The sequence below is a fragment of the Pan paniscus genome, chromosome X, assembly GCF_029289425.2.
Source record: "Pan paniscus chromosome X, NHGRI_mPanPan1-v2.0_pri, whole genome shotgun sequence".
In the NCBI taxonomy this organism is placed as follows: domain Eukaryota; kingdom Metazoa; phylum Chordata; class Mammalia; order Primates; family Hominidae; genus Pan; species Pan paniscus.
In genome coordinates, this window is record NC_073272.2 from 43,310,694 (window position 1) to 43,327,627 (window position 16,934).

At 38.7% G+C, this 16,934-nt stretch overlaps 2 protein-coding genes across 21 annotated transcripts in view; both read right to left on the reverse strand.

The window, feature by feature from the left end:
* Positions 1 to 16,934, reverse strand: part of CASK (calcium/calmodulin dependent serine protein kinase) — a 407,307-nt gene that overhangs the window by 144,529 nt on the left and 245,844 nt on the right. For all 20 annotated transcript variants that reach the window (XM_034949880.4, XM_063601767.1, XM_034949879.4 and 17 more), the window contains exons 6-7: positions 7,531 to 7,633; positions 1,383 to 1,558 (exon numbers count right to left, since the gene is read on the reverse strand). In XM_034949880.4, the coding sequence (XP_034805771.1) occupies positions 1,383 to 1,558; positions 7,531 to 7,633 (279 nt within the window). The remainder of the gene's footprint in view (positions 1 to 1,382; positions 1,559 to 7,530; positions 7,634 to 16,934) is intronic.
* LOC100967426 (14-3-3 protein zeta/delta-like) lies at positions 9,952 to 15,496 on the reverse strand. Its single transcript, XM_034949889.3, has one exon. It carries the CDS (start codon positions 12,587 to 12,589, stop codon positions 11,852 to 11,854), a length of 738 nt encoding a protein of 245 aa, XP_034805780.2. The 5' UTR covers positions 12,590 to 15,496; the 3' UTR covers positions 9,952 to 11,851.

Genomic DNA, 16,934 nt, shown 5'->3' on the forward strand with positions numbered 1-16,934 from the left:
TTAGTATCTGTGATTTCACTTGGCTAAATTCAACCAGAATTTGGCTGTGCATTCCTGAGAGCAACTTACAACTTCCCTGGATTGAAGAGGGATGACTACTTACAAGCAGTTTCCTGAGACATTTAGTTACCTGAGAAGTATTGATTTTATTCCCCAGTGGCCAACTGACTCTGGGAGGAGCAGAAAATGCTACACTGAAAACATCTTTCTCTGTTAACAGAGTTTTGGTATATATCTTAAACTAACTAAAACAAAAGACAAACTTATATGCACTCATAAACTGATGGTGAGTGAGGTAAATAAACCAACAAAAGTATATACCATTCTCATCTCCATAAACTTCAGTTATGGCTTAAAAGGATAAGACTGTAACTCTGGAACCACTTTACTTTTCTTCTTTTTAAATTTTATTTTTCCAAGTCCCATATAAAATTCTAACATTACCGAGGAATTGAAGATAAAACTTTAGGGGCCTCATAGTTTTACAGTCCAGTGTTACATACAGATGTTTTTGGTTTTATGTTGTCAGTCATGGCTGAAAATGAAACAGTGATGAGGTTGAATAGAAAGTATGAGTTTCAGTAATAATGAGAGGAAAAAGAATTTCCCCAACTTAAACAGCCTTAACCTGATATCCAGACACACACATCCCCATGCTTCCCATGCCCAGCCTCCTAGTCACTGTCAGTTGTATCTTGTGGGACAGGGCAAAGGAGTCTAAAATCTGGGGTAGTGAAATCAACTTTAAGCTTACTTATTTCCAAGAAGTCCTTAGGTGTTTGTGATATAGCTATTCATAATGTCAGTAATGAATTTTCAATTTTTTACTAGTTAAAGTAATGATTTACTAATCACAAGTCTGTGATAGTACATGAGGCTGCCAACACCTAATAGCCAAAGAAGAATAGGAATGTTTAAGCCACACTGAAATGCCTCTATATTGTATCATGAAATGCAGTTGTCATCCTGGCATTTCAGTTTATCCTGGAATGTAAATGGCAAATGTTTTCAGCTGTGCTGGCCTAAATTTAAAATTAAGATAAAGAATGACTAAAATTATACCTGGATGAAATTCCATTTTAACTTTACAAATTAAGCAGAAGGCTTTAAAAATGAAGCCCCTTTCTCAAATTACACAAAGAAGGTTCATAAATGTTTTCTTCACCAGGGTGATAGCTCAGCTGACAATGACTCAGAAATTTACTTGAGGCCTATGTTGCCTACCAAGGCCACTGGATCAATGATGTAAGCAAAGACCTTTTCTCTGATGGGGTAACTACCTGGCAGTCAATTAGTGGGCAAAGACAGACAGTAACTTCAAAAAAACATTTTTCAGGATAAATTAATCTCAATGGAAAAAGAAAATGTTCATGATGCATTACCTTATATTTTCCTTTAATAATGCCTTCAAACAATCTTTCCTTGGTTCCGTAAAAAGGCAAACAACCACTGAGCAGGATAAAAAGGATCACACCGCACCCCCAGACGTCTACAGGCTTTCCGTAAGGCTCTCTTTTGACCACTTCTGGTGCCATAAAATGAGGTGTTCCAACACGTCCTACATTTAAAACAACATTAAGGGAAAATGTTTACATAAAATGGGATTTTCACTTGAAAACTAAAAATAATAGAACAATAACAATCCAAATAAAAAGTTTACCAATACATATACTCTCACCACTCCTCCACCTTTCCATAAAATCAAGTTCACATAGGTGAAAAAAATTACTTATCTAATTGCTTCCTGAAAACATTGAGCCCAGAATAGGTATTCTGTCTTGTACATTGGCACTCCCTATTGAATTCTGCATGCTACGTAGTAGGTATTTATGTGGTTCTTACCTCATGAAGAAGTTTAAATTTTCTAATTTTCACATGGTTGAAAGTCACCAAATATATAGAGCAGAGGCAGGTGAAAGAGTCAACAGGCAGAGCCTGTAGCTGTCTAGGAAAGAGTTGGGAGGCCTACCCTGGGCAGAGGCAGAGGCAGGGGAAAGGAGAGGAGGGGGCAGGAAGTCATGAGAAAAAAATCGGTGGAAAAAAGATGACTTGACTGCCAAATGGAAATTCCCCAATGAAACCAAATGCTGAGAACTGTTATTTGAAATATGAATTTGACTCTGAAATCCTGTTCAGTTGATTTTATGGGTTAATTATAGCAATTAACAATAGTTAGTAATATTTTGTTATAGTAGGAGTTTTTAGCTTCCTCCTAACATTAACATATGAAGAGAATGAGAGCAAATATATGGCATAAACAAAAGCAAAATTATGAAGCTCCTCCCATTCAATCCTCTTTGACTTTCATCTTCTTTAAAGAGTTTTCTTTTGTTTCTCTATCAAAAATTAGCTTTCTGTAAGGAATCTGATACTAGCTGTTTGCACATTCATAACTATCTTTAACTCAGTATCCCAAAAGAAGTCTTCTATTGTGGAATGAAAGGCTTGTACCCTGCAGGAAGATCACCGTGGGATGGGGCACTGCCCACTAGACTTGGCAGCTCTTCTAGATATATGCAAGCCCAGCCACCTCCCTTCCTCCCTCTGTCTCTCTCTTTCATCATACTGAGTTCAAGATAATTTTTAGTTTGAAGATTGTGCAATACTTTATCTAGAACTCAGAACTGTGGTTTTAAAAGACCTTAGAGATCTTCTGGTTCAGCTAGAGAGAATATATCAAGTTCTGTTCATGATTATCAAACTCAGTTGGGATGCAGAAAGATAAAAGAGCTCTTAGCTTGTGTATCAGGATGTACCTTTGCTGCAGATCATATGGTTTCCCTTCCTCCCCCCATAATAGAAAAGCTTAAGTTCAGGGTTCCAGTAGTGAAAATATTTTCATTTAAAATGTACGATAGATCAGTGAAAACTATTGACTAGAAGGACCTGGCTAGAGAAATACTTTTATTTCTGTATTGCCCCATTTTGCTTCCTCAAGTAACATGAAGAAGCTGCAGGGATGGGAACTAAGCCTTCCATACTTCATTAATAGCCTGGACAGGGAGGGGCCACTGGAGAATTAGCCTTGTTCTGATGGACAGGAGCTAGCAGGAGTAGGGGAAACCAGTATCATTCAATTGGTACCAGGGTACCAGTTAGGTACCTGCTGACAGTTTGGATGATGCTTTGAAACTCAACTTGACTCCTACCACTTCCTGGGCCAAGCTGCTCAAAATGGGGGCCTTAACTTGGGAATAATCAGAGCGACCACGGCCAGTCCCAGCCATCCTGAGAAGGTTCTCTCCATTTAGCTAGACGAAGACTACCCAATTCTGGAGAATTAGTGTTCAATCTTCGGGAAGATGCCTGTTGTTTGGTTCAATAATTTGCTCATAGATGATAGGGGAAAAACCATGGTAGAAAGAATGTAGAGGAATGCTCTTTTATTTCATGTAAATCAGTAGAAGGTAAAAAGGACTGGAGTTAATCTTTAATATACACCAACTTCCTAAAAATCCTTGTTTTTGCTGATACTTCTTCTTGACTTTTAGGACTTTGACCAGAAAATTTTAAGAAAAGGAAACAAATTAGCAAACTAAATTAAATGGCAGTTTGAGATATTTTGGACAAATATTTAAATATTATATATTTTGATAATACAATAAAACCTTCCTACCAGAATCTCAGGGGGAGAATTGTTCTGAATAGCTACATTTTTAAATACATTGTGATTTGAATCTTTATGCGCACAATCCTTTTTGTTTTAATAATTTTTTTGCAGAGTCTCACTATTTTCCCCAGGCTAGTCTCAAACTCCTGGGCTCAAGCGATCCTTCTGCCTTGGCCTCTCAAGTAGCTGGGATTACAGGTGTGAGTCACAGTGCCCACCTTAGTTAAATAATTTTGTATGGCTTTCTACAATTTCCTGACTTCTTTTACACAGAATGCTGCTCATAATTTAACCTTTTCTTGATGACTCAGAGTTGTCATTGTAGATACTGATTAAAGACCTAGGCTGTAGAACAGAAAGCACCCTCAGGAACTTCAGAGGTATGCAAGAGTTGATTTCTTTCATATTGAAAGGCTGTTGCGCTTTCCAAGTTTTGGTGTCTGCTCAGTATATATCATATATATTTTTGTCAGGCTTTTATTTCTTTTCTCTCACTATGCTTTAGTTCTGCGTTCTCCTAATTTGTTGCTTTTATAATCTGCTATTAACTAGAACATGACTAGCAACCAGTTTATTTCATTTAATAGCAATTTCCTAAGTGCTTGCTAGGTCCTAGATACCCTCAGCCATGGTCCCCCTTACTCTTACAAATCACAGTCTTTGATGTAAGTCCCTGCATCCAATGCTACATGGAGATATGTAGCCCAGATAGTTATGGGAATATAGAGAGAAGGAATAGGGCTATCCAACCCGGGATGGTGAAGGTAAGCCTGCTTTAAAGAGGAGATAATTGTTAGCTCAGCCTTCCAGAACAGTAGGAGTTAACCAGATAGATAAAATAACAAAAGGCACTCCAACTAGAAGGAATAGCATGTGCAAGGTATGAAGGAACACGAATCTATACAACTTTTTAAAACATGGGAGCAAGTCAGCCTTAGAGAGTGTCTTTAGATGCTCAATTGTGAGGAGCATGAGTGGATTTTTAAGGGTAGGAATAATTTTGCTGCTATTATAGTTATTTTCTAGGTTTCTAGTTGTATTCTGGATAAGTAAGTTTCCTAAATAGCTGAGTTTCAGGTAGGGGGAGTGTAAATATGTTTAAATGATTTTTACTATATGCAACATATAAAGAAATGAATTCCTTTCTATTTGGAGGACTAGGGACTGGGATTTCAAACTGACAGGAAAATGGCTTTCTGCTTTAAAGTTGATAAATAATTAAATGATTGACGGAATTTCTTTCTTTTTTTTTTTGAGATAGGGTCTTGCTCTGTTGCTCAGGCTGGAGGGCAGTGGTGCGATCTCAGCTCACTGCAGCCTCTGCCTCCTGGGTTCAAGCGATCCTCCCATGCAGCTGGGAATACAGGCTCTTGTCACCATGCCTGGCTAATTTTTGCATCTTTTTGGAGAAATGGGGTTTCGCCATGTTGCCCAGGCTGGTCTTGAACTCCTGGGCTCAATCTGCCCGCCTCAGCCTCCCAAAGTGCTGGAATTAGAGGCGTGAGCCACCGTGCCCAACCTTAATTACCAAAATTTCAAAAGTACCTTAAACAGCAGAAAAGCTTTTTCTAAGAGAAATAATTTATCTCTAATTTATTCATATTCTATTTTTTAAAACATAACATTCAGTTATTTCAAGAATACAAAAAAAGGTGTGCTAAGAAATGACAATATTTTGACCATCAGGAAGTATTTTAATTCTAGAAGCATGGAGAAAAATAAATTTTGAATACTGACATACCGGCGGTGGGCGGTGGGGGGGAGTTCAAAATTAGCTTTAAAAATAAACAATTTAGGTGAAAGGTTCATGGACTTTAGAAAAAGATTAATATGGAGAAAATGTCCAGGTAAACATAATGCATCTATTTCCCCCCCCCAGTCAAGATGTACAATAAAATACGAAGAACATGACATTCTAAATACCAACAGGATATAGATCCAGAGCAACAGAAACAAAGTCATTATATATGGCCAGTATATAACATATAAAATAAATTCATTTCATTTCATCCCATTAACCTTGGTAATATAATCATCAGAAATTATTTGTTATAATTACGTAGTCTTAACATAGAAATGATCTGTATAAGTACCAGAATTGAGAGAGTTAGCTTAACAGTGACATTTGTTTAAAAAATAATTTAGGATTTTCACTTGATTACAAGATCAGTATGAACCATCAGTGCTATGTAGTTGTCCAAAAAGCTAATGCAATTTGGGGAACTCGAGGGAAATTTAAGGCCCAGAACACAAAAAAGTGATAGCCCAATGCTACTGTGCACTGGATCGGCTGTACTGTACTACCTGTAGTTACAGTGTTCAGTTCAGGCCCTGTACTTTGTGGATACTGAAGAGATTTTGAACCAGTTTATATGAAGAATGGCCAAATCACCCTAGGGAAGTTAACTTGGATAAGACCTAGGGGGACATGGTAGTTGTCTACAAACAGATGAACGGTTATCATACGGAAGGATGAAAATTGTTCAGAGTGGTTTCAAAAGTCAGGATTAGGATGACTGGGTAGAAGTTACAGAAAGATGCAAAGATGAGCTTTTTAATACTTAAGGAGTCGTCCAAAAATGAAATGAACTGTCTTGGGATGTAGTGACTACTTTGCTCTCTGAGGTTTAATACCAGAACTCAATCTTTTCTTGGGAATATTATGGAAGAATTCAATCATTAGTTACAAGACTGGAGAAGTTAAGGCCCTTTGGAGTCCTGAGATTCTATGATTAAACTGTGCTTTACTACCTGACCCTTTGGTCAGTCTTGCAATCACTAACAGAAAGTTTTAAATTAGGGGAAAAAATTAGCATTCTTTGAAACTATACTCAGCTTGCAGTTTTGCATATTATTGGAAATGATTAACTGGAAAAGAATGTGAAACTAAAAGAAAATTTGAATGTAATTTAATTTTAGAGGGCATTGTGGTGAAAAAATTATTTAAAGAATACAACTATTGGCTGGGTGCAGTGGCTTACACCTGTAATCCCAGCACTTTGGGAGGCTGAGGCAGGAGGACTGCTTAGGCCCAGGAGTTTGAGACCAGCCTGGGCAATGTAGTGAGACCTTGCCTCTACTAAAAATAAAAAAAGTTTGCTAGGTATGGTGGCACACGCCTATGATCCTAGCTACTCGGGAGGTTGAGGTGGGAGGATCACTTGAGCCTGGAAGGTCAAGGGTGCAGTGCAGTGTGCCATGATCGTGCCACTGTGCACTCCAGCCTGGGTGACAGAGCAAGACATTGTCTGAAAAAACAAAAAAAATTACAACTATGACCTATGGCTCATTTTTCTGAAGATGGTCTATGTTGTTACTGCTTGATGTTCTAGCTATAAGGAATTGAGTTATATGAAATGTGCTGTGTAAGATTATATAATTTGTAACTTTTTTCTTTTTATACTGACATGGGAATTTAAAAATTATGTTTTGCTTTGGCTAATAATAAAATCAGCCTGCATTCACATCTGCTTATTCTTTGCTAATATACAGGCTGATGGCTTGAGCAGGATTCTTTGATAAATGGAAAAAGGAAAACAGTATGAAATTAAAAATTAGCCATCAGTGTAAACCAGGAAGTGGCTAATCTACACATTTTAGATTTGACTTCATTTGGCCAGTTCAACTTTAAAAGGCACTATGCCTCAAACTTATTTTCTTTGAACACTGTTTTAATCTCGTACAGTCTCTTAAGTATTGGAGGTACAAAGAGAAAAAAGAGTCTATTCTTAAGGGACTAAAATTCTAGTTATGACTACAGAGTTATTAAATTAAAAACTATCTGATGATGCTTTTTGGGAGTTGGGGTGGGGTGGAATGAGGTATGAAACACTGAGGTTGGGCTAATATGTAGCTTGAAAGTTTTATACCAGTCGCAAGTGACCAGGTTTTGAAGAATTTTTTTTTTAAAGCAGTCTTACCTCCAGCTACAAGTCCAGACTCCCCTAATTGAATAGCTACCCCAAAGCCTCCAAGTTTAACAGGTGCCGAGTTTTCTTTTGAGGCAAGGAGAACACAGTGGGGCTGAAAAGAAAAACAGACGAACAAACAAACAAAAAACAAACCCGAAGATAAGGATTAATTGAAGATGAACAATGCAGTTTACATAAAATTAGATAACATGATAATAGAGAAACACATTAAAAACTTCTAAATTATTCTGGATGCTTGAATTATTTGTCATATTCTCACATCTGGCTGATTTCTCCAAATACATACCTGTTCCATCCAATGTTCTTTAGGTATTATTTGCTTGTAAGGTTAGAGTACAGTGCTAAGAATTACTAAGGAAGCATGGATGTTCAAGAAACACAGATACATTTTTTTTGCCTTACTATGCAATATTGTCTTCCTTCGAGTGACAGTCTAGATTTCTTTAAGAAAAAATATATTTTACACTTCCAAAATGTTTCTTGAAACCTCTGATTTTACCTACAGAGCCATTGTATCCTGGTTGTTAGGGGATAGCCATGGCCCTTTCTTTCTCCACCCTGCCCAGTCCTCTTTTCTTTGCTTTATTCATTCCACCCTTAAGCCAAGGAGTACTACATGGATGGGTCAGATTTAATGATTTTAATTAAGCCTTGTTCCCAGGGACTTCAACGCTCTTCCTGGGCATGTCTTCTCTGGATCTGCTTTTCCTCTCTGTGGGGGTGGGAGGTGAAAAAGGAGAAGGGGAAAGAAAACCACTTGCCTGATTCCTAGTCCAGGGCAAAGACATCCTCTCCCCAAGGGGTATCCTGCTTGACCAGGGCTCCTTTATATCATATGCTTTGTGATAACAATGAGGGTTTCCTTTGTAGGATGTTGTCCTCTGCATCTATTTCTTACTGGGACCTAGTTGGGGCTGGTGTCAGGAAAGAATTTCATAATGGGGAGCTCTGGTATCTGCTTAAACACTGTCCTCCCCAATATGACTAAAACTACATCTGACCGGCTCTCAAAACAGGGGCTAGTAAAAAAAGCAAGTCTCTTTAGTTATGGAAGACAAAAGGTTTTTAAAAATTCTCTCCTATATTTTCTCATTCATAAAAGGACACAGTTTTTGTTCAGTTTTAGCCAACATAATAGGTATAAAAAAACGTGTGCAATCATACTGAGCTGGTACACCTGTGTTTGATGATGACACACAGGTGGGAGGAATCCTTACTCTGCCCAATGGGAGCATCAGGATTCTACTTTGGAAGTTATTCTTTCTGTCCAAAGAAGTTTAAAGACTTTTCCAATAGTCTAGCACAAACAGAGATGAGCCAGGAAATACAAGTGTGTATGTGAGAGCCAGAGAAAGAAGGAAGGCAAGTGTAGAAATGAATAGTGAGCAAACCACAGCATGACACAAAGTAGCAAGAAGAGTCTATGGGAGAGCAGGCAAACCTCTACCGAAATCAACTGATAGACTGCTGTTAGTTAGAACTTTCTGTTGGTTCAAAGAGAGAACAATGACAACAGACTAAGATGGCAATACCCCTAGCATGATTCCAGTATGGGACACAGCAAGTGAGCAAGCCTAGAAAAGAATGAACATGATACAGAAGAAAAAAATGCAAACTAGACTCCAACAGGGTCTTCTGGCCATGCCTGTGTAACTGTTATCACCTTAGGAAGGAGTAGAAGCTGAAATCAGAACTCCAAAGTTCTGTATGCCCTTAATAGTATGTTGATGATGTTTAGGCTTAAGTTAATGTTACAAGGGAATCTATATAATTCTCCTCTGTGTAGATTCAGTCATTCTCGAATCCTTAAGACAAGTTATAAAATGTGAACTTAATTAAGTTAAATTAATTTATGTTTAAAAAGAGATGAGGGGTCTTGATATGTTGCCCAGGCTGGTCTTGAACTCCTGGTCTCAAGTGATCCTCTCACCTTGGCCTCCCAAAGTGCCCAGATTACAGGCATGAGCCACTGTGCCTGGCCTAAAGAGTTGAATTTAAGAAAGCAAATAGAGCCATAAATGCAAATTAACAGAATGTAAAGCCAGGTAGTATTACTTGTTAGGAAGTAAAATTAAGCTGGTAAGGAGGTGTTATAGGGATGGGGACTAGGGAACTGCTATTTTAGTTGGGGTCAGAGAAGGCCTCTCTAATGGGTAATATCTGAACAGAGACCAGAACGAAGTGAAAAAGCAAGCCACATGGAAGCAAGTTCCAGATGAGAAGAACAGCCAATACAAAGGCCCACAGGAATAAGGAGGGTTGTTTGGAGAAGAAGAAGGAAGCCAGTGTGTCTGGAAAAGCATGAGAGCAAGGGGCAGAGCGGTGGGAAATGTGATCTGAGGGATGATCAAAGGTGTAGGGCCTTGAAACTGTGGTGAGAACTCTGGGTGGTTTTTTTTTTTTTTTGCCTTCCATCATCAATATTTATTGAGCATTTACAGTGTACTAGGCACAATAGAACATACAGAAAACATTGTCCCTGCTCTTGAGGAGCTTACATTCTAAAAGAAAAAATATACCTCTTTTAAAATGGCATTTTTGTTTGGTGTTTTCTGCAAAGTACTGAGGAAATATTTTGTAAAGTGAGCTTTGGGTATAACTTAGCCCCATCATTATTTAGAGAACAGAGGAGGAAGAAAGAGGAAGGATTTTAAAGGCAGACAATGACAAACCATTCAGGATAGGCAGGGTTTTAAAGGGAGATAAACACAATCTCATCAACTAAGGAGAGATTTGCTGCAGTAAATAGGATGAGGGAAATAGTCTGTGGGATGCAAGCAAAGGAAGCAGGGTGCCTTAGACACTGAGTGGAGCCAGAAAGGTCATGCGGCCTTTTTCCAAGTACATGGCCACCAAGTAGGAATGGTTGGTGACAAGACAGAAGGCTAAAAAAGGAAAGTAATCTTGTGCACCTGACAAATAGAATAAAGGATCAAAATTGAAGGCAGACTATAAGAGTATCAAGAAATTCTTAAAAACCAAAAAGTGATTTGGAAGTACAAAACTTATAGTTAATGCTACCCAATGTCATGACGGGCCAAGAACATTGTGGCTTCCTAAGTTAGAAAATGCCATACGCCAAAATTTTAAATGGAACATATTACATTTTTTTCTAATCAATCTCCCCTCTCCCAAAAAAATTGGAACTCATTTTTTTCATGGTGGGGAGGAAGAGAGGGGATCACGGGACATGGAAACAGTAGTTATATTAGTAGTATTTTTGTTGTTATGATAAATTTTGTGTTTAAACTTGGTAAAAGCCCATTAGCTGCCAAGAGGGAATAAGGAATAAATTTCAAAAAATGTACAATTTCCTTTAGAGAAGTTTCAGAACCAAAAGACTAATTTACATGAAAAGCTGTAGAGAAAGTAGTTGAAAAGTCCATTCATAAAACTTTTATTCCACTTACATGAATTTAATACATGTGTTCTTAACAATTATGCTTGGATTGTTATACAGCACATGTATGTTAGGCAAGTATCAAAAAAAAAATCACAAAAGCAAAAAACCTAAAAAAAAAAGTTAAATACATGGGTTTTTGTTTTACTGCTGTGCTTGATATAGATGAAGTAATGAATACCAAGCAATTCATTTTTCCTGCATCTTTACTTTTACATTTGTTCTTAGGTTGCCTAAAACATTTAGATACAAATAAAATGAGTGTAGCAAAAATAACGAAAGCTAACAGCAGGTAACTTTACAAATAATGGAATGTGAACCGTTTCTGCCCTTATCCAGAGTAAAATGGGTCACAACTTTGTCTAAAGGAACACTTCTGCAGTTGTAGTCAAAGGTGTGCACATTGAGATTGAGTATTCCACAGATATACATGGTTTAATATGTGGTATCCATGGGGTATGTTTCTACCACAGCCTTGTAAGTGCTCCAAACCTTAAAGTACCCACAATTACTACACCTGTGACTGGAACCAATGATCCCTTTTATTCCCCACCAGGACAAACCAGTATGTAGGCAGTTTTCTTTGCTTGGACAGGGAAGCAGTTTTACCCTGGCCCTTGTGAAGCCACAATGTACCAAAAGTACTATGCCAAACATTTATAACTTGTATAAAAATTCCACATCCCCATATTGGCCACCTCAAGATGAAAACAGGTAACTCCCTAAATGTTAACTGGCTCTACTCCCCTAATATTAAACATGAAAACCACATGGGAAATATAGAAATTCAAATAGAAGTAACATAAACCTGTCATAAATCGTAAATAAAAAACTTTGTGGGACAGCATGGATGACAAATGGTCTACTGTGTAAATTTTAGAATGAGGCACACAAAAGTTGGAAGGCCGGTTAATTTTCCCCTCCTTCTCCTGCTTCAGCTTCGTCTCCTTGGGTATCTGATGTCCACGATGTCAAGTTGTCTCTCAGTAATTGCATTATTAGCATGCTGTCTTTGTATGACTCTTCACTTAATGTATCAAGTTCAGCAATGGCTTCATCAAAAGCTGTCTTTGCAAGACAGCAGGCTTTCTCTGGGGAGTTCAGAATCTCATAATAGAACACAGAGAAGTTAAGGGCCAGACCTGGTCTGATAGGATGTGTTGGTTGCATTTCCTTTTTGCTGATTTCAAAAGCTTCTTGGTATGCTTGTTGTGACTGACCCACAATCCCTTTCTTGTCATCACCAGCGGCAACCTCAGCTAAGTAACGGTAGTAATCTCCTTTCATTTTCAAATAGAAGACTTTGCTCTCTGCTTGTGAAGCACTGGGGATCAAGAACTTTTCCAAAAGAGACAGTACATCATTGCAGATATCTCTTAGCTCCATCTCAACTTTCTCTCTGTATTCTGGAGCCATCTGCTGTTTTTTCTCAGCACCTTCCGTCTTTTGTTCAATACTTGAGACAACCCTCCAAGATGACCTACGGGCTCCTAAAACATTTTTATAAGCAACTGAGAGAAGATTCCTCTCCTCATTGGATAATTCAGCTCCTTGCTCAGTTACAGACTTCATGCAGGCTGCCATGTCATCATATCGCTCAGCCTGCTCGGCCAGTTTGGCCTTCTGAACCAGCTCATTTTTATCCATGACTGGATGTTCCCGCAGTGGGCTCCCCTCGCGCCGGCACGCGGCCTCGCCTGGGTCTACCTGGTGGGCGCCACTGGGCCGGGCCTGGGCTCTGGCCTGCTCTCCGAACTCTGGGTTTTATGTTGAGCGAGATGGGAAATCACCATAAGGTTTTGAACAGGGGAGTACTATCATTAGTTTTCGGTTTTAAAAGGATCACTCTGGCTGCTGTGTGAGGAGATTGTGAAGAAATAGGGAAAAAGGAGACCAATTAAGAGGCTACTGCAGTTGCCCAGGCAAGAGAAGATGGTGACTTGGACTAGACTAGAGTGACAGAAGCAGAGATGATGAGAAGTAGTCAAATTCAGTTTATGTTGTAAAGGTAAAGCTGACAGGAATTGCTACTGGATATGAGCGTGAGAGAAAGACACAAGTCAATTATAACAATTAGGTTTCTGGTCTGAGCAACTGAGTGAAAATGAAGATGCCATTTACTGAAACAGGGAACACTGAGGGAGGAGTTTGTAAGGTGGATCAAGAATTTGGTTTCAGGCTGGGTGCGGTGGCTCACACCTGTAATCCTAGCACTTTGGGGAGCCAAGGCGGGAAGATTGCTTGAGCCCAGGAGTTTCAGGCCAGCCTGGGCAACATGGCAAAACCCCATCTCTATTTTATAGAAAAATGAAAAAAAAAAAAAGAATTTGGTCTCATACGTATTGAGTTTGAGATTTTATAAGATGACATTAAGGGGAAGCTGGGATTAGAGGTGTAAATTTGGGAATCAACAGTACAGAGATGATATTTACAGCCATGGTAATGAATGAAATTGCTTAGGAAGTCATAGAGAAGAGTCAGAGGATTGAGTCCTGGTGCATGCCAATATCTGAAGTCAGAAGAAAAAATCTAGCAAAGAAAACAAGGTCTAGACAGTGAAGCAGGAGGAAAATCAGTTTGGTATCCGGAAGTCAAGTGAAGAAACTTTTTCAAGTAGGAATGATTAGTAGTCATCAATGTTACAAAAGTCATTTGAAATGAGAACTGAGAACTGACCATTAGATTTGGCAATTTGGAAGTTACTGGTGACCTTGATAAGAGTGGTTTTGGTGGCACGATGGAGGCAAAAATCCCCATTGGACCAGGTTCAGGAGAGAATGGGAGGAGATGATGTAGTGACAGTAAATACAGATATCTTTCACAGTCTTACTGTAGTAAAAATGGAGAAATGGGATGTAGAAGAAAGTGTGAAGCTGAGGATGCCTCTTTTTAACATTTACAAGTGGAGAAAATAGATTAATAAACTTCCATGTATCTATCACCCAGCTTTGGCAATTACTGACATTCTTTCAGCTCCTCCCCTGGCCTGCTGGGATGTATGGGCAACTTGCCCGTCTCCAAGCAAAAATAAAACAAAAACAAACAAACGCAAAACCCAAAAACAAGGACATTCTTTCATTTTTGCTTCATCTATCCCCAACTGTTTACTTTTTTTCCCCAGAAGTATTTTAACATAAATGTAATTTAACCTGTTAATAGTTCAGTATTTCTAACACAGGACTTAAAAATAACCATAATATCATTATTAAGTCCAACAAAATGAGCAATACTTCTTTAGTATCATCTAATACTCAGTCCACATTCAGTTTTCCTTGATTGTCTCAAAAATGTCTTTTCTCTACCAATAACTTGAAGGAGTAGAACAGACTAAAAAAAGAAGAAAGGTCTTATTACGGTTGGTTGGTTCTAGACAGGATCCAAGGTCTGTACATTGCATTTGATGACTATGTCTTGTGAGTGTCTCTTACTCTGTAACAGATCCCCTTCCTTATGCTTTTTTTTCCCCCAATGTTCATGCCATTGATTTGTTAAGATACTAGGTAATTTTTCCTGTGAAATCCCCCACAATCTGTACTTGACTAATGGTACCTACATGGTATTATTTAATGTTCTTTACTCTCCTGTATTTCCTGTAAATTTGTAGTTAGATCTAGAATCTTGATTAGATTCAGATTCAATTTTAGTTTTATGCACTAATACTTCATAGGTGATATATCTATTGTATTGCAACAGGAAGAACATAGCACCTGGCTATCTTACTTTTAGTGACAGGATTGAACAGTGGGTTCAGGTGTTGTCTGCCTGACCCATCATTATAAGATTCACCATCAACTTTTCACTCAATGATGTTAGCAGATGTTGATGCCTAGACCCATAATTAGAGGTGCCAAAATGGAGGTTTTCTTCAACATTTTGTTATGAAAACTATCAAACATATAGAAAATTGAAAGAATTATATTGTAAAGAGCCACCTAGATTCTACAATTAAATATTGTTACATTTGCTTTATCAAATATCTATCTCTTTATCCTTCTATCCATCTTACTTTTTAATACACCTTAGCACACATATCATTGAAATTTAATATTTGTTTAAAATTATGCCTCTACTTAAAAAAAAAAAAAAAGCCAGTTTTGGTGGCGTGCACCTGTGGTCCCAGTAACTTGGGACCAGTAACTTGAGGTAGGAGGATCACTGGAGCCTGGGAGCTTAAGATTGCAGTGAACCGCAGTTGTGCCACTGCACCCCTGCCTGGGTGACAGCAAGACCCTGTCTCTTAAAACTTCTATAAAAAGTAAAAAAAAAATAAAGTTATGCTTAAGGTAAAAAATGTATATACTGTGAAATGCACAAAAGCGTACCATTAGAGTTTTGATGAACTGCATACATTTGTGTAACCCAAATCCCTAAAAAACTTCATTATCCCACAAACCTCCCTCCCTCATCCCCTTCCCATTCAATCTCTGCTGCCATCTCCCCCAGTGCAAACCACTACTCTGATATTTTTTCACCATAGGTTTGTTTTGCCTATATTAGAACTTGATAGACACAAAACCATAAGTATGTATTCTTTTATGTAAGGCTTCTGTCATTCAGCATGTTCTGAGATTCATTCATTTTGTTGTGATCAGTAGTTCATATCTTTTTACTACTGCGTAAGTATTCCATTGTATGAATATATCAGTTTGTCCATTCTCCTGTTGACAGACATTTAGGCTATTTCTAGTTTTTGGATATTATGAATAAAGCTGTTATAATTTATTTCCAGAATACCAAGTTAGTTTCTAGGCAACCTCCAAAGGTGACTGATGAGGTTTTTTTTTTAATTATTATGAACTTACAGATTTTTATATATTTAATGTGTTTTAATCAATTGCTGCCTTTACAAATTTTTGTGCTCAAATTGTCCCATTTTGGGCCAGTGGGAGCCCCTTTAAGTCAGTTCTTCTGTATTTTTGTAAGACTCCAGAAGTCTGATAACTTCCTTGCTTTCAGTCACAAGATGATGCTCCAGGCTTGTCATGTCCATTTCTTGCCCCAGATCTGGAATCAGCCATTTCTCTAAGTAGCCCTGTTTCTTTTTAGTGCAAAAAACGATTTAAATCCATGATGTGGGCCAGGTGCGGTGGCTCATGCCTGTAATCCCAGCACTTTGGGAGGCCAAGGTGGGTGGATAACTTGAGGTCAGGAGTTCAAGACCAGCCCGGCCAACCTTGTCCCTACTAAAAATACAAAAATTAGCTGGGCGTGGCGGCACATGCTTGTAATTCCAGCTACTCGAGAGGCTGAGGCAGTAGCTTCACTTGAACCCAGTGAGCTGAGATTGCACCACTGCACTCCAGCCTGGGTGACAGAGTAAGACCTTGTCTCAAAAAAAAAAAAAAATTGGCTGGACGCAGTGACTCATGCCTGTAATCTCAGCACTTTGGGAAGCCGAGGTGGGCGGATCATGAGGTCAAGAGATTGAGACCATCCTGGCCAACATGGTGAAGCCCTATCTCTACTAAAAATACAAAAATTAGCTGGGCGTGGTGGCATGCGCCTATAGTCCCAGCTACTCAGGAGGCTGAGGCAGGAGAATCGCTTGAACCCAGGAGGCGGAGGTTGCAGTGAGCCAAGATCGCGCCATTGCACTCCAGCCTGGCGACAAAGCGAGACTCTGTCTCAAAAATAAAAATAAAAATAAAAATAAAATAAAATATATAAATAAATCCATGATGTGGGTACTAGGCATATTATTTTTACTGGGTTATTATTACTTTGGCTTTTCAGTGGACAGTGCTGAAAAAAGAATGCATTTTTAGGAGAAAAATAAACCATGCTGGGCGTGGTGGCTCACGTCTGTAATCTCAGCAATTTGGAAGGCCGAGGCGGGAGGATCACCTGTCGGGAGTTCAAGACCAGCCTGACCAACATGGAGAAACCCCGTCTCTACTAAAAATACAAAATTAGCTGGGTGTGGTGGCGGAAGCCTGTAATCCCAGCTACTTGGGAGGCTGAGGCAGGAGAATCGCTTGAACCTGGGAGGTGG

What these genes read in the sequence shown, in the direction of transcription:
- LOC100967426 (XM_034949889.3), bottom strand. Translation starts at nt 12,589, where the DNA reads ATGGATAAAAATGAGCTGGTTCAGAAGGCCAAACTGGCCGAGCAGGCT.